At 45.9% G+C, this 18,370-nt stretch overlaps 1 protein-coding gene across 1 annotated transcript in view; it reads right to left on the bottom strand.

Annotated features, from left to right (window-relative positions):
* Positions 1 to 18,370, bottom strand: part of VSTM4 (V-set and transmembrane domain containing 4) — a 145,622-nt gene that overhangs the window by 56,042 nt on the left and 71,210 nt on the right. Inside the window, exon 5 of the mRNA XM_023547175.2 lies at positions 16,223 to 16,256. Coding sequence (XP_023402943.2) covers positions 16,223 to 16,256 — 34 coding nt within the window. The remainder of the gene's footprint in view (positions 1 to 16,222; positions 16,257 to 18,370) is intronic.

Genomic DNA, 18,370 nt, shown 5'->3' with positions numbered 1-18,370 from the left:
TCAGAAAAGACTGTGAAACTTGCTCTTGAATGTCTAGTAGCTAAAGCAAAAGAAAAAAATGATGAAGTAAAAATGCTGAACAGAAGATTTCAAAGGGTGGCTCAAGAAGACAAAGTATTTTAACGACATGTGCAAGGACCTGGAGATAGAAAACCAAAAGGGAAGAACATGCTCAGCATTTCTCAAGCTGAAAGAACTGGAGAAAAAATTCAAGCCTCAATTTGCTATATTGAAGGATTCTACGGGGAAATATTAAACAACGCAGGAAGCATCAAAAGAAGATGGAAGGAATACACACAGCCACTATACCAAAAAGAATTGGTTGACATTCAACCACTGCAGGATGTAGCATATGATCAGTAACCGATGGTACTGACGGAAGAAGTCCAGGCTGCACTGAAGGCACTGGAGAAAAACAAGGCTCCAGGAATTGACGGGATACCAACTGAGATGTTTCAACAAATGGATGCACCACTGGAAAGTGCTCACAAGAAATATGGAAGACAGCTACCTGGCCAACCAACTGGAAGAGATCCATATTTATGCCTATTCCCAAGAAAGTGACCCAACTGAATGTGGAAATTAGTGAACAGTATCATGACAATCATATGCAAGCAAAGTTTTGCTGATGATAATTCAGAATCTGCTGCAGCAGTATATCAACAGGGAACTGCCAAATTCAAGCTGGATTCATGAGGACATGGAACGAGGGATATCACTGCTGATGTAAGATGGATCCTGACTGAAAGCAGAGAGTACCATAAGATGTTTACCTGTGTTTTATTGACTATGCTAAGGCATTCAACTGTGTGGATCGTAACAAATTGTGGGTACCATTGTGGAGAATGGGAATTCCAGAACACTTAATTGTGCTCAACAGGAATCTGTACATGGATCAAGAGGCAGTCGTTCGAACAGAACAAGGGGATACTGCATGGTTTAAAGTTAGGAAAGGTGTGCGTCAGGGTTGTATCCTTTCACCATAGCTAATCAATCTGTATGCTGAGCAAATAATCTGAGAAGCTGGACTACATGAAGAAGAACGGGGCATCAGGATTGGAGGAAGACTCACTAACAACCTGCGTTATGCAGATGACACAACCTTGCTTGCCGAAAGTGAAGAGGTCTTGAAGCACTTACTAATGAAGATCGAAAACCACAGCCTTCAGTATGGATTGTACCTCGAAGTAAAGAAAACAAAAATCTCACAACTGAACCAATAAGGAACATTATCATAAATGGAGAAAAGACTGAAGTCATCAACGATTTCATTTTACTTGGATCCACAATCAACACCCACAGAAGCAGCAGTAAGAAATAAAAAGATGCATTGCAATGGGCTAATTAGTTGCAAGAAATCTCTTTTAAGTGTTAAAAAGCAAAGATGTCACCCTGAGGACTAAGGTGTGCCACCCAAGCCACGGTGTTTTCAGTCACCTCATATGCATGGGAAAGCTGGACAATGAATAAGGAAGGCCGAAGAAGAATCAATGCCTTTGAATTCTGATTTTGGCGAAGAATATTGAATATACCATGGACTGTCAAAAGAATGAACAAATCTGTCTTGGAAGAAGTATTTTGAGAATGCTCCTTAGAAGCAAGGATGGTAAGTGGGCATGAGTGAGCCAGTCACTTAAAAATTTGTGCCTCTAAACTAGGGCTAGAGGCATGGTGGTTCAGTGGCAGGATTTTTGCCTCCCACGTGGGCGACCTGGGTTCAAGTCCCAGCCAATGCCCCTCGTGCATAAGTATCACTCGTCTCTCAGTGAGAGACTGCTTGTTGCTATGATGCTGAACAGGTTTCAGAGCTTCCAGACTACACGGGACTAAGAAGAGAGGCCTTGTGACCTACTTCCTAAAATCCATCAGTAAAAACCCTGTGGATCACAACAGTCCCCACAACCAATCACGTGATGGTGCACGACTGGGCAGCATTTTGTACTGTTGTGCCTTGGGTTGCCACGAGTCGGGGCCAACTTGACAGCAGTTAACAACAGCAACACACTAGACCTAAGAGTGTCTGGGAGTAGAAGAAACCAGCAGCACAAATTGAGCTGATTCCGCCACAGTTGTAACTAAGAGTCACATGTCCAATCGCACTCTACCATGAGAACTGTATGTGAAGAAGCCAGAGCGCACTCCTGTGAGCCCCGGTGGCTTTGGCATTCAGACCCTCACCCCTTCCTCTACCATCTCCTAACCAGCACATGGCTGGCCTACCCCCAGCCTCTCTATGGGAGAGACTCAGAGGTGCAGCTGTCATGGTAAGTGGTTTCATATGTCCAACCTTTCTCCTGAAGACCCAAGGTCCAGAGTCATCTGTGGGCCTCGACATATGAACGATGAGTCAAAATGCTACCATAATGTCTGTCTAACTCGTTCTGGTTGAGTGAGTAAGGTGTCCTCATCCCCGGGCCCAAAGCTCTGTCGTGCACTCCAAAGGCTCTTTGTTGTCTGAACTGGGACTACTAAGGAAACCGAGATTGTTCCTAAGACAGAAGATGTTGACGCAGAAAGCCCTTAGCGGGGCCCAGGGAGGCATGTCAGTTCTGGCTCTGCTGACTGCTGCCTGGCCTGCTCCCTGGAGCCATCTCCGTCCCCAACTCTCTTCCCACACGCTTTCTTTGAAAAGTTGTTGCTTCAGTTGATCCATCTTACCTTCAAAAATGTCAATGAGCTTCCTTCATTGCTGCCTACCTAGCTCAGTTCTGGCAAAGAGAATGCCTGACAGGTCCCAAGAGGGACACGTCTGTTCTTGGCCACCTTTCCACAAAGGATTCACACAGCACACTCACCACCCTACACACCTGCACCCAGCAGCATTATGTCTGCAATGCCGAAGGCAGAAGATGGCTCAAAACAGCTTTAGGGGCAAGTGGATGATCCTTTTAAATATACGAAAAAAGTTATGAACAACTAGAAGTGGCCCCTGCCAAGGTCGCCTGCCACTGATAAAGGCCAAGGGCTCATGTAAGTAGGGCAAATTTCCTGATGTCTTCTTCCAGCCTTCTGACCTTGCTCCATGGGCTTCCCCTGCCACATGACAGGAGCTGCTAAAAAGTTTCGTAACTTTGCTTTCAAGATGGATGAATGGTGTCGTGCAGTCACAGAGGCTCCCTTTAAATAACTCTTTGCCATTAAGTAAATTAGGGCATGACAAGCACACTTAACAACCAGCCCCGTCATTACATTACTGTTATTATTATTATCTTTATTATTATGGGCTCTCATCTCCGATTCCTTGGCTCCAGGGGCCGGGCACAGGCAGAGTTCTTGGCAGCCTGCCCAGGCTGGGTGCCCGGGGAGACCCTCCTGACCCTTGAGGTCACTGGGTAGGATTTCCTGCTGTTTCTCTCACATGGGCTTTCTGCATACACATTCTAAAGAGCATCATAACAAACCCCGCTCCTCTGGGAGGTGTCTCCCGGCGGCTCCCTGTCCACAGCCTCCCCATGACCTTTTATAATGGCTGGTTTATACCACCCAGGAGGCGCTGCTGGGGCCTCCTGGCAGAGTCCCACACAGAGAGATCCTCTGACTGCCACCTTCAGGAGGTTGGTCCTTTGCAGTTCCTGCCAGTTCTGTGAGGTCTGAAGCAGTCTAATGTTCTTGTTTGTGGCTTTAACATCTCTGAACACTGCTGACCGTAGTGAGATGGGAAGGTGCCTCAGCAGTATTTCGTGACCCCAGGCAGCATCCTGGTTTTTGTTATAATAACAACAGCCAGGGAGAAAAACACTGGGTTTACCTTCCTGGCGTCCACTCCCCACACCCAGGACTGAAGCCATGAGTCTGGGTGGGAATGACCCTTCCCGTGTGGCACAATCTCACCCCAAGCCACCGTCCTTGATTCCGGCTGGTCCAAAAACAGTGAGGGGCGGGAGTTCTGTTACCAGTTGGAAAGAGAGAAGACAACTCCTTCATGTGGGCCATGGGGTGAACCCAGGTGAGCCCACACCTGCTGGCACCTGTTTCTTCCGAAGGGAGCCTTCATGGAGGCAGTGCTACCGAGAGGAGTATGGGGAACGGAAGTCACAACCCTGATGACATGAGGCCCACCCACTGCAGCATCACCTGGTAGATGAGCCAGCAAAGCCCTTACTGGGTGGGACACCTGAGCTAGGTTTTCTGTCACCTGGAGTGAAAGGTTGGTAACTGATATGGAGTGCTGGTCATTTATCTGAGCACGGACAGTTTTAGTAATGTTCTTCATCTAGGGAGAGTAATTTCTACCTTGCAGGGTTTTTATGAGGATTGGAAATAAATCCCATAAAGTGCTCATGGGCACACCATGAGCGATTATTAGGAATTAGTGCACAGCATTATGGCTTCACTGAATCCTCTCCACGACCCTGAACGGTACAGAGAGCAGACTAGTTTATACCCATCTCCTGAAGGAGAAAACATTCTCAGCCAAGCTGAGTGATCTGCCCAAGGTCACAAAGTTGGTGGGTGGGGCAGCCAGACGAGCACTAAATGCTTTTTGTTGTACAGGGAGGCACAACCAGGCCTGCCCTGAGGGGGTCCACCCCTGCACAGTGTGGGGTGGGGTATGGCTGCTCAGAGATGACGTCAAAGATGCAGAAGGCTGGAGGGCAGGCACAGGCCACCGTCCCTGTCCTGGCCACCCGGCTCGCTGGGCGAATGTGGGCAGAGGAGGCCATACAGCGTGCATGTGGGCTTAAAAGCCCATCAAACAACACAGAATAGCTGGCCCCAGCACACTGCTATTTAGGGTTCTTGGCCTGCTTTGAGACTGAAGGCCCTCCTAAAAACATAACTCCCAAGAGGAGGGTGTTCCAGGGGAGTCCCTGTAAGCTGCTGATGCCAAATCCAGTCACTGTAAAGACCACCCAACACGGGGCCCTGGACACAAGGGTACTGGTAGTCAGTGCTACCCTCAGAGGCTGCCGGCCACCCCAGAGTCAGGCGGTGAGACAGAGCTGTGGACGTGCCCAGCATTCGCAGCTCTCCTCTTTCCGCTTCTTCTGTCACCCTGATTTCTGCTTCCGATGGCCTCCTTCCTCGTGTCCATGCCAGCATTCCAAACACTCACAATTACATCCAGAGCCAGTCTGCTGGGCTGGTGACCCTCGCCACTCCCCCACTCACCAGTGAGGTGGCCTCAGCACATCACCAAGACTCTGGGTATCAGTTCCTCATCTAGAAAAGGGGGTAATGGCAGCACCTACACCTGGTGGTTGTGGGAACTGAAGGGACCCATGTCCATGCTTAGTGCCCAGAATGTGACATCCCATAAAGGCCGCCGTGGCTGCTGTCTGAAATGACTGGTACCATCCCATGGGCATCTGGCCCGGGCCGAGCCCTGCAGCCTCCTCTCTGGCCTCTGCCCAATTCTGCTGTGATTTTCACCCGCTTACCAAGTTTCACCCTCCACCTGCTGTACTGTTCCCTGCCGCCTCTGCCTTGCCCTCTTACTCCACCTTCGGTAAGAAGAAAACTCTCACTTGACCTCCAAGATTTGGTCTGAATATCACCTCCAGGAAGCTTTCCTAACAGCCACAACCCCCAGAGACAGGGCGGCTTCTCTGGGCACCCTGACAGTTCTGTGCGCACCCCCAGGATGGCTGCTGGCACTTTTACTCCTCTGTCTCCCATGCGTCCCTGGATGGTACAAATGGTTAAGTGCCTGCTATTAAAGGTTGGCAGTTGGAACCCACTAAGAGGCACCTCAGAAGAAAGACCTGGCAATCCAGTTCTGAAAGGTCACAGCCTTGAAAACCCTGTGAAGGGCAGTTCCACTCTGCAACACATGAGGTCACCATGAGTCAGAATCGACTTGACAACAAGCAGTTTTTGTGTGTCTCCCGTTAGACAAGGGCCTCTTGAGGGCACGGGCTGTGTGTTATTTCATCTTTGTTCTATAGGCCTTACAAACTATCCAATACAGATGAAGCACTCAATAAGTATTTTTTTAAAAACCCATTGCCAGTGAGTCAATTCCAACTCACAGCGGCCCTATGTGACAGAGTAGAACCGCCCCACAGCATTTCCAAGGCTGTCAAACTACGGAAGCAGACTGTCACATCTTTCTCCCACAAAGCGGCTGGCGGAATCGAACTGCTGACCTTTCAGTTAGCAGCCAAATGCTTTAACCTCTGAACCAGCAGGGGTCAGTTAAGTATTTAATGAATAATAATAGAAAACATCTGCATGGAGCTCACTATTTACCAGGTATGTTCATGGCACTTTACACAGACCACTCATGTAATCAGCCCAAAGACGTCATGAGCTAGGACAGAGAGGTTAAGAAACAAGCCAAGGGCACACAGCAGGCCAGTGACCGAGTCAGGGTATGAATCAAGGAAACCTGGTGCCGGAGCCGTAACCATGCCAGTATATTGCCTCTGACTGAAGGAACAAATGCTTTGTACCCAATATTATGAAAATAAAACAAGTAGTTACATGTCCAAAAAAAAAAAAAAGCCGTTGTCGGTGATTCCGACTCATAACAGCCCTATAGGACGGAGTAGAACTGCACCGTAGGTTTTCCAAGGAGCTGTGGTGGATTCAAGCTGCCGAACTTCGGGTTAGCAGCCAAGATCTTAACCACCGTGCCACCTGGGTTCCAGTTACATGTCTAAGTTGGGAGCAAACCCTTAGATTTTCTTTGAAATTGTATCTCTGCCTTTCCTCTAAGACCTTGAACAAATCACTTATTAATCAAATCCTATACTTTGATTGCCAGCGTATATTTAAAGATCTCTGATGGTTTATAAACGCCTGAAAAATGCTTTAAACTGAGCTCATAAAGCACGGTAAAACTGTGCCTGTAACTTATCCAACATAGAAATAGTCCGCGCCTCTGAGTCTCCTCGATCGTTGATAAAGTGGAGGCCCCAGGAAGGATTAAGGAAGCATAGACAACTGCGGCTGTTGCTTCTGCGGGCGCTGGTAGCTGAATATCCGCTGCAATCTCTGCCATCTGCCAAGTACTTTATGATCTCACACTCCCAGGAAGAGATCAACCAGAAGGTCAGGGAATGTACTGGCTGGTGGTTATCTCTTCGTGGCACCTGACTGGCTTCTTGACATCAGTCTTCAACTTGACCTTCAGGAAAGAAGACATCCCAGAGCCCCTGAAGAGGCACCAAGGTGTAAGACCCACCACCACCGTACGCTGTTGGAGGGATTTCTTTTTTTATTTTTTATTGTGGTAAATATGTAGGCAACAAAACTTTGCCATTTTAGCAATCTTCACGTGTACAGTCCAGTGACATTAAATACATTCATCATGATGTCCAGCCACCACCATTACCCAGTCCAGAGGGATTTCATTTAAAATCTGGTCTCAAGACTTTGTGGAGCACTTGCTTACTTACCAGTTGACCTGCTCTCAGGCCGTGTTCCCCAGACAGGGTGTGTTAAAATTGTGCGCAACCCCTCACATGGTTGTTCAACCCTACCCTCTGCATCGCTCCCACGCGAAAGCAAGAGTTCCTCAACCCTGACGGTCAGGGCCACCCAACCCAGGGGATGGCAACAGAGGCACCAGCTCTCCACCTCAGGAACAATACACATTCAAGGTGAGACCTTTTTTCTTCTTTTCAACATTTCTGAGCAGGCCAGGCAGTTCCCAGAGTTTGCGCTTCTGCTCCAGTCATGTGGAAGGCCCCCTCACTGTGGCCTCAGCACCAGCCCGCGGCCTCCTCCTGATGGGCCCCTGCCCGCCCAAGGCCTTCCGCTCTGGGCACCTTGCCCTGCTCCTGTGTTTCTGCCCATTCTCCCTCATGGGGAGGTGGCAGGAAGATGGAGGTGGCATCACAGATAAGGACATTTGTCCTCGTCATAGCTTGGGACTCCAGGCAGGGCAGGGCTAGAGGAACTGCCAGGTCAAGTTAGGAGTTATGGCAAGAAGTGCCCGGTTCACTAGCCAGGCACCATGGCGGGGAGTCAGGCCTGTGGTTCTGTTGTGGAAGATGAATGTGAAGTTGGCAGGGAACACTGCCAGGTGAGTGAGGGCCAGACCTGGCCCAGCAGGCACCTGAGGTGCAGGTGGAATAAAGGCAGGTTTACCAGAGGAGATCTGGAGTCTGGCCCAATAGGAAACATGCCCACAGGGAGAGGTGTGACTCAGATGCCCATCCAGGCTCATAGAAGGTACCCATTGTGGAGGGCATGAAGGACCGGTGTGACTCAGTACCCATCCAGCCACATGGACTGTGCCCAGTGCGGAGGGTGGTGAAGGAGCAGTGTGACTCAGGTACCCATCCAGCCTCACAGACGGTGCCCAGTGTGGAGGGCAGTGAAGCAGTGGTGTGACTCAGCACCCTTCCAGCCTCATAGATGGTGCCCAGTGCAGAGGGCAGTGAAGGAGTGGCGTGATTCAGTGCCCTTCCAGCCTCACAGACGGTGCCCAGTGTGGAGGGCAGTGAAGGAGTGGCGTGATTCAGTGCCCTTCCAGCCTCACAGATGGTGCCCAGTGCGGAGGGCAGTGAGGGAGTGGTGTGACTCAGTACCCTTTCAGCCTCACAGACAGTGCCCAGTGCGGAGGGCAGTGGGGGAGTGGTGTGACTCAGTACCCTTCAGCCTCACAGACGGTGCCCAGTGCGGAGGGCAGTGAGGGAGTGGTGTGACTCAGTACCCTTTCAGCCTCACAGACGGTGCCCAGTGTGGAGGGCAGTGAAGGAGTGGCGTGATTCAGTGCCCTTCCAGCCTCACAGATGGTGCCCAGTGTGGAGGGCAGTGAAGGAGTGGCGTGATTCAGTACCCTTCCAGCCTCACAGACGGTGCCCAGTGTGGAGGGCAGTGAAGCAGTGGTGTGACTCAGCACCCTTCCAGCCTCACAGATGGTGCCCAGTGCAGAGGGCAGTGAAGGAGTGGCGTGATTCAGTGCCCTTCCAGCCTCACAGATGGTGCCCAGTGTGGAGGGCGGTGAAGCAGTGGTGTGACTCAGCACCCTTCCAGCCTCACAGATGGTGCCCAGTGTGGAGGGCAGTGAAGGAGTGGCGTGATTCAGTGCCCTTCCAGCCTCACAGATGGTGCCCAGTGTGGAGGGCAGTGAAGGAGTGGCGTGATTCAGTGCCCTTCCAGCCTCACAGATGGTGCCCAGTGTGGAGGGCAGTGAAGGAGTGGCGTGACTCAGTACGCATCCAGCCTCACAGATGGTGCCCAGTGCAGAGGGCAGTGAAGGAGTGGTGTGACTTAGTACCCTTCCAGCCTCACGGACAGTGCCCAGTGTGGAGGGTGGTGAAGGAGAGGCGGCCACTGGAGCAGGGCCCAGCCATCATCCCTGACCTCTGGTACCCCAGGGCCAGGGAGACCACTCTAATGCCCCCAGACTGTGTGATGTCCCTGCCGCACTTCCAGCCCGCCTCCAGGAGTTGCTTGCTACAGATGAGAGGACAGGCACGGCATCAGAGGAAGCTTCCCCTGTGGTCATCGAATCCTGGGAAACACTGGAAGGCTGCCCTCCACAGCTCTGTCTACCCCCAGCCACAGTCTGAAATGCCGCCACCACCCTAGTCCTCGGGGCCTTACAGGGATACATGCTTTAAAAAAAAAAAAGCTTTATTGATAATTTACATGTCATTAGATTCACTGATTATAAGTGTTAACTACATAATTTTTCATAAATTTATAAATGTGTTGCCATCACTATAAAACATTTCTGTCACCTCAGAAAGTTCCCTCTTGCCCATTTACAGTTAACCTTCACTCCCTCAAGGACAGGGACTGACACAGTGGTTACAGCAAGGGGCCCAGGCATAACGACAATTATGAAGATCTCCCAGGACCAGGCAGTGTTTTGTTCTGTTGTACACACGGTCGCTATGAGTTGGAACCGACTTGACGGCACCTAACAACAACCCACTCTCAGCCTCAGGCAACCACTGATCTACTTTCTCCATTCAGGTAACCCCCAACTTAAGACGGGGTTCTGTTTCTAGGACTCCATCGTAAACCAATTCTGATGTAAGTTAAATACCTAATTTTTTTTTTTAGTTTTCATTATTATTGCCTTTTCTTATTAGTATCTTTATAAATTGTAACAGCGAACATCTACAAGTGAACATCTGAGAATGATGACATCAGCAAATTACACACTGCAGCATATTACCAACGACAAGATGTACAGTTTGTTGTAACTCGAATACATCGTAAGATGGGGACTTCCTGTGTATGAATTTACCTTATCTGGACATTTCATATAAAGGAAATCATATACTGTGCAATTTGGGGTGGAGGCATCTGGCTTCTCTCACTTAGCGTAAAGTTTTCAAAGTTCATCCATGTTGTGGTATACATCAGCAATTTTTTCCTTTTTATTACTGGACAGTATTTCATTGGACACAGATATCAAATTTTGTTTATCCATTCACCAGTTGACGGATATTCAGATTGTTTCCAGTTCTGAGTTGTTATGGATGAGTCAGCTATGAACAACTGTGTACGTACGTCTTCGTAGACTCCTAGGAGTGGAATTGCTGGGTCATAAGTCTAGGAGTCCCTGAGTAGCACAAATAGTTAAGTCCTTGGCTTCTAACAAAAAGGTTGGTTTGAGGTGCCTACCCAGAGGCACCCCAAAAGAAAGGCCTAGTGCTCTATGCCGAAAGGTCACAGCTATGAAACCCCTGTCAACAGTCATTCTACTCTGAAACACACAGGGTCGCCACGAGTCGGAATCGACCTGATTGTAACTGGTAAGTTTATGGTTAATGTTTTAAGAAACTGCCAAACTGTTTTCCAAAGTAGCTGCACCATTTTATATTCCCACCAGCAGTGTGTAAGAGTTTCAGTTTCCTCACGTCCTAACCAACACTTGACACTGCCTGTCTTTTTGATCATAGCCATTGCAATGCGTGTGCAGTGGTATCTCACTGTAGTCTTAATTTGCATTTCCCTAATGGCTGAGGAGCCCTGGTGGCTCCGTGGTTAAAGGTCTCGGCTGCTAACCAAAAGGTTGGGGGTTCGAAACCACCAGCCACTCCATGGGAGAAAAATGTGGCAGTCTGCTTCCGTAGAGATTTACTGCCTCGGAAACACTATGGGGTCGCTTTGAGTCTGAATCGACTCAACAACAGTGGGTTTTTAATGACTAATTACACTGAACATCTTTTCATGTGCTTATTAGCCAATCACATGTCTTCTCTAGTCAATTTCAGTCAAATCTCTATTCAAATCTTTCCTCCATTTTTAACTGTTATTTGTCATCTACTCTTATTGAGTTGTAAGAGTTCTTTACATACTTTGGACACAAGTCCTTCATCAGGTACATGATTTGCAAATGTTTTCTCTCAGTCTGTGGCTTGTCTTTTCATTTTCTTAATGGTATCTTTGGAAGTGCAAATGTTTCTCATTTTATCAATTATTTCTTTTATGAGTCGTATTTTTGGTGTCACTTTGCCCAACTCAAGGTCACAAAGATTTTCTCATGTTCTCTTCTAGGGCTTTTATAGTTTTAGCTCTTACGTTTAGGTCTGTTATCCATTTTCAGTTAATTTCTGGTATAATGTGAGCTAAGGGTCTAAGTTCATGTTTTTGCATATGGATGACAAACATTCCAGCACCGTTTACTGAAGGCACAATCCTTTCCCTACAGAATTGTCTTGGGGTCTTTGCCAAAAAGCAATTTACCACATATGTAAGAGTTCACTTCTGGATTCCCAGTGATGTTCCATTGATCTACATGCCTACCTTGCATCAAATCACGGTGTCTTGATTATTGTAGCATTAGAATAACTTTTGAAAACAGGAAGTATAAGTCTTCTAACTTTGGTTTTTGTTGGTGTGTTTTTAATTTCCATGTAAAGTCTAAAACCTGCTTGTGAATTTTAACAACAAAAAATCTGCTAGAAGCTTGATAGGGGTTGCAGACTTTATAGATTGATTTGGGTAGAATTACTGTCTGACATTACCAACTCTTCCAATCCACACCCACGGAATCCCTCTCCATTTTTTAAGATCTTAAATTTCTCTCAGCAATGTTTTCTAGCTTTACAAGTCTTGTACTTATTTTGTTTAACGTATTCCTGAGTATTTTATTCTTTTTGATGCTATTGTGAATGGAATGATTTTCTTCATTTTGTTTCCAGGGTTTCATTGCTAGTATTGATCTGGTAACTTATTCATTCTTCCACCCTCCAGTGTAATGTTGAGTAAAAGTGGTGACGCTGGATATCCTTGCCTTGTTCCTGAATTTAGGAGGAAAGCATTCAGTCTTTACCATTAAATAAGACGTTGTCTGTGGGATTTTCATAGATGCCCTTTACCAGGTGGCATACATGCCCTTCTATTTTTAGTTTGCTAAAAATTTGTATCTTGAGTGGGTGTCGGATTATCTCAAATTTTTTTTTTTTTGTATCTGTTGAGGTGATCGTGTGGGTTTTTGTGCTTTATTACATTAATATGATGTATAACAAAATTTTCAGATGTTAAACCTTGCAGTCCTGGCACAGATCCTATTTTGTCATGTTGTATAACCCTTTGTATATGTTTCTGGATTTGGCATAATGATATTTTGTTGAGGATGTTTGTGTCTAGGTTCATTAGTGATATTGGTCTGTAGTTTTTATTCCTTGTAATGTTCTTGTCATGTTTTGTTACCAGGGTAATAGTGGTTTCATAAAAAGACCTAGAAACTATTACCTCTTCCTCAATTTTATGGAAGTGTTTTTGAGGTATTGATATTATTTTTCTTCAAATATTTGATACACTTCATAAATAAAGCCATCTGGGTCCAAGCTTTTCTTTGTGCAAAAATTTTTTAGGTTAACAATTCAATATCTTGACTTGTTACAGATTTATTAAGATTATCTATTTTTCTTTAAATTAGTATTGGCAATGTTTCTTTCTAGGAATTTTCCCATATCATCTGTCTTAGGCTGGGTTCTCAAGAGAAGCAAAACCAGTAAAGAGTATAAATATAAAAGGAGACTTATACCAAGGAAATTGCTCACGCGGTTGTAGAGGCTGAACATCTGAAATCCATGGGTCAGGCTGGAGGCTTCTCCTGATTCACTTAGCTGCAGGGGCTAGCGAACCAAGATCGGCAGGTCAGACAGCAGGGCTCTTGCTCACAGGCTGTGAAGACTGACCAGTCCCAAGATCAGGCAGTAAGACTATAGGTAAGCTGCTAGCTCAAGTCCCAAGAGCCGGAGGTCAGACGAACGGGAGCCAGCTGCAGGATCCAGAGCGAGCAAAAGCCCACAAGCCTTGCCAGAGTGTCCGCATATATTGGATGCAGGCCACACCCCCAAGGAAGCTCCCTTTCGACTGACTGTCTATTCACAGCAGATCCCATTATGGAGGTCATCACATTTACCAAATCTCATCGTGGAAGTGATCGTATCATCATAAGACTGCCAAGCTACATCGTAACGGCCAACCACTAAGAATCATGGCCCAGCCAAGTTGACACACAACCTTAATGACCAAATCATCCATGTTGTCTAATTTGTGAGAGTAAACATGTTCATAGCGTTTCCTTTTAGTTCTTTTAATTCTTGTAGGCTCAGTAGTGATGTCCCCATTTTGATTCCTGATTTTGGCAACAGCGTTTTTGTTGTTGTTGTTTTAATTTTTGCCCTGTCTCTTTTTCAGGAATTGTCTAGCTAATGGTTTGTCAATTCTGTAGATCTTTTCAAAGAATCAGTGTTTGCTTTTACTAAATTTTCTTTTTTTTTTATGTTTTCTATGTCACTGATTTCTGTTCTAATCTTTAGTAGATCCTTTCTTCTGCTTATTTTGAGTTTCAGTTGCTCCTCTTTTCCTATTTTTTTTTCTTTAAAGGGAAAGCTTAGGTTATTGATTCGAGAGCTTTCTTCTCTAATATAGGCATTTAACCCTCTCAGGACTAGCATGTATATAGCTCCCACTTACTTTTTGTACCTTTGGGGTTCACTGGGAGGCAGCTGTCCCACTGACAGTACATTCTGCCAGCAGGCAAGGTCCTACACAAAAGTTTGAAATGGAAAAAACAGGTGTGTGCTGCAAATTAGCTTTTACAGGGTATTTGATGAGATGGTGCTGTATCACTGAATATTTAGTAGGAAAAATATAAATTTTAAATTTTTTTATTTGGCACACATATGTACCTCTGGACTCCGAGGATACAATTGATGGAATGAGGCATAAAACAAAAAGCATACTACCTACCAAAAATTCAGACACGCTCAAGTATTCAGCATGCCCTCCATTAATGAAAACACATGGTATCAAAAAAAAAATCAAAAGGAAAAAATAATTGGGTTACAAATTAAAGCCATAAATTGTCCTCTAAACACTGTTTTAGCTACATCCCATAAATTGTGATATGTTGTATTTTCATTTTCATTCAGCTCAAAATATTTTCTAATTTTCCTTGTGATTTCATCTTTGATCCCTGGATTATTTAGAAGTGCATTTCATTTCCAAATACTTTGAGATTTGCAAGTTTTCTTTCTGCTGTTGATTTCTATTTAATTATATTGTAGTCAAAGAACAGACTTTGTATGATTTCAAACATTTTAAGTTTATTCATATTTGGTTTATGGACTATCATATGGCCTAACCTGGAGAATATCCCATGTGACTTGAAAAGAATAGATATTATGCAGTTATTGGGTGAGTATCCTTATATGTCAGTTAGGTCAGGTTGGGTGATCTTCTTTACACTTGTCGATTTTCTGCCTAGGTGTTCTATCAATTTTTAAAAGTGGGGCACTGAGATTTCCAGCTATTATTCTAGAATTATCTATTTCCTCTTTTAGTTTTCTCAGTTTTTGGTTCATGTATGTTGAGGCTCTGTTGTTAGGCCCATATACATTTATAATTTTTATATCTTCCTGATATATTGACCCTTTTGTCATTATGAAATGTTCTTTGTTTCTAGTAATATTTACTGTCATAAATTCTATTTTGTCTGATATTAATTTAGCCACACCACCTCTCTTACTGTCACTGTTGCATGTTATATCTTTTTCCATTCTTTTACTGTCAACCTTTTTTTTTGAACATTTTATGGGATCCACAATCAATGCCCATAGAAGCAGCAGTCAAGAAATCAAAAGGTGCATTGCATTGGGCAAATCTGCTACAAAAGACCTCTCTAAAGCGTTAAAAAGCAAAGATGTTACTTTGAGGACTAAAGTGTGCCTGACCCAATCCCTTGTATTTTCAATCGCCCCATGTGCACGTGAAAGCTGAAAAATGAACAAGGAAGACCAAAGAAGCATTGATGCCTTTGAATTATGGTGTTGGGGAACAATATTAAATAGATCATGGACTGCCAGAAGAACGAACAAATCTGTCTTGGAGGAAGCACAGCCAGAATGCTCCTTAGAAGCAAGGATGGCGAGACTTCGTCTCATGTACTTTGGACATGTTATCAGGAGGGACCAGTCCCTGGAGAAGGACATCATGCTTGGTAAAGTACAGGGTCAGGGAAAAAGAGGAAGGCCCAACAAGCTGGACTGACACCGTGGCTGCAACACTGGGCTCAAACATAGCAACCATTGTGAGGATGGTGCGGGACCAGGGAGTGTTTCATTCTGCTGTGCATGGGGTTGCTATGAGCTGGAGCCAATTCAATGGCACTTTACAACAACTTTCACCCAATCTGTGTCTTTGAATCTAAGCTGTATTTCTTGCAGACAGCAAGTAACCGGATCTTGTCATGCTTAGTGCGGAGGAGCAGGGAGAAATGGGTCTACACCATCCTTTCTGGACTCAGGTCCCAAATTCAATTTTAAAAATCTAGGAGTTTGTAATATCTCCTGTAACTATTAATGTAGCCTGTGAGGTATATTCCACCAGCTAAAAGGCTAGTATCCTCACACATATTAAATTACTAACGGTCACATTTTGGAAGAATGGGACATAGGACAAGTAAGCCTTGGTGAAAAGGGATTAGGTGTGTTTGTGGCCAGTAAGGTATCAGAGTGGCTCACTCAGCTGCTTGCACCATCATAAACCTACCGACTGACAAGGGCAGCCCTTTAGGTACACGTGCTAAGCCTCTCAGCATACATGTTGGGCCAGTACGAGACACGTGTTCTCTGAACACTCTGGGAGTAACAGCCAGAGTCTGGAACTCGGAAACACATGAATGCATGCAGAACACAAATTTTCAGACTAATTTGTGCATTAATGTGGCAAATATGTTGTATACTAATTAGACAAACATATGAATTTAACCAATTTCTTGCTAATACCAAAAGAAAGTAAAATAGAAGAGTCTCATTTGATTTAAAAAAAAAGAAAGAAAAGAAAACATTCCTACCTGTTTTGAGGGCATTTCACCAAATAATGTCTCACTGTGAAAGGAAACAAACAAAAAAAAAGATGGTAAATGAATGCTACGTCAGATCAATACGCTCCTGGAGTTACCAGGAAATGCAGAGGCTGAGACATCACCTGGTGTAGGCACAAGCCAACTACAAGGGCTTTCTTACTTCTCTTTGGGTGGGTACAGCAGAGCCATAGCACAGACAACACATGACCTGATGCTGTCAGACCCCTGGATCTAATCAGACATGAAGCCATTAACCCCACACTTCCCCGTTACATAACCCAAAACAGTTAGTTTGGGGCAGGCCAAGTAGGGTTGGGTTCTAACCTCAAGAGTCCTGGGGTAACACAGTTAGCCAACTTCTGAGCTGTTTTAGTTAGGATAAGATCTGCTTGCAGGAATCTGGGCCAACCTGTTCCCACTTAGAAGCTCCTCACTGTGAAATGGAGCTCATTCTCTGATTAGCGCCCTTGCAGAGGTAAGAAAATGCCCTTGGGAAAACAGTCTTAGAGTAAGACATCCTTCCACAGTAGGTCTCCTTGAGGAAAGCCAACTGACTAGCTGCAGAGGAAAGTAAGGATACCCAGGCACTTATCCCGACAAGTGTCCAATCTGAGATCTTGCAGTTGAGTTCACCTCAAATAGAAGGAAAGCTGAAACAGCCGGAGGAGCCACAGGGGTTCTGCAGCAGACGGCTGTCAGAGGCCCCCAGTGATTCACGCCTCCCTGGATCTGTCCCCGCCCTTACACAGTCTTCTCCTATAGTGACTCTGGGCTTGGATACATGGCTTGCTTTGTCAATGGGACATTAGCCAATGTGTCACAAGCAGAGACTTCAAGGCACTTGTGCTCTTGGGTTTGTCCTCTCCCTTGTTGCTGGGGGTTCTTCTGCTACCACATGAAGAGCCTGGAAAGATGAGACCACACGGAGCGGACACCAGCGCTCCCGGCTGAGGGCACCTGACCAAGTCCCCAGCTGATCTCACAGTGACTGCAGCTCCATGTGTAGCTTCAGCTGCCCCAGCGACCCACGGAAGTGTGAGTAAATAAAATAGCTGCTGTTTTCGTCTACTACATCTGGGATCATCGGTCACATGGGAACAGGTAACCAGTGCAGGTTCCGTGCGAGGATGATGGCGTCTCAGACTTAGGGGAGCACTACAGGTTTATCTGGTCAAACTCCCTGCCAATACCCAAACACTTTCTGCAATTCCATTTACTGAGCACCTACTGTTTACTGGGCAGTTTGTAAATGCAACAACAATACTACGACCACACCGGTGGGGGGAAAAAGAGAAAAAAACATTTGCTATTGAATCAAATTCCAACTCAGGGAGACCCCAAGTGTGTCAGACTAGAACTGTGCTCCAAACAGTTTTCAGTGGCTGAATTTTCTGATTTGTCCTAAGTTGATCAACAAGCCTTTCTTATGAGGTGCCTCTGGGTGGACTTGAGTCCCCAACCTTTCAGGTCAGTAGCTGATTGCGTTAACTGTGTGCCCCAGCCAGGGACTCCTAACCAGTTGCCGTTGAGTCCATTCCGACTCATGGAAAGCCCACGCGTCAGAGTAGAATCGTGCTCCATAGGGTTTTTTGTTATCGTTGCTGTTATAAATATATACATAGAACATGACATTTCCATATGTCTTTCAATGGCTGATTCTTCAGGGACAGTTTGCCAGGCCTTTCTTCTGAGGTGCCTCTGGATGGACTCGAACCCCCAACCTTTCAGTGTATTAAATGTCTGCACCACTCAGGAGCTCCTAACAACCACAGTTAACATTTATTGAACATTTCATTTATGCCTAACACTAAATCCATTGCTGTCGAGTCAATTCTGACTCATAGGGACCCTGCAGGACAGAGTAGAACAGCCCCATCGGGTTTCCGAGGCTGTCATTTTTATGGGAGCAGATTGCCACATCTTTCTCCTGTGGAGCTGCTGCGTGCACCGCCAACCTTTTGGTTAGCAGCCAAGCACTTAACCACTGTGCCACCAGGGCTCCCATTCTATAAATCAGTGGTCTTCAAACTAGGGTCTGCATAACTCCTGGTCATTCCCAGGTGACAGTTTTAAGGTAATCAATGCCCAGATCTTCATCTTCCATACATATTTTTCCCTAAAATTGATCCTCTGGGA

The sequence above is a fragment of the Loxodonta africana genome, chromosome 16 (assembly GCF_030014295.1).
Source record: "Loxodonta africana isolate mLoxAfr1 chromosome 16, mLoxAfr1.hap2, whole genome shotgun sequence".
Lineage (NCBI taxonomy): Eukaryota > Metazoa > Chordata > Mammalia > Proboscidea > Elephantidae > Loxodonta > Loxodonta africana.
Note: the sequence above shows the minus strand (reverse complement) of the source record. Positions and strands in the feature narration are given on the sequence as shown.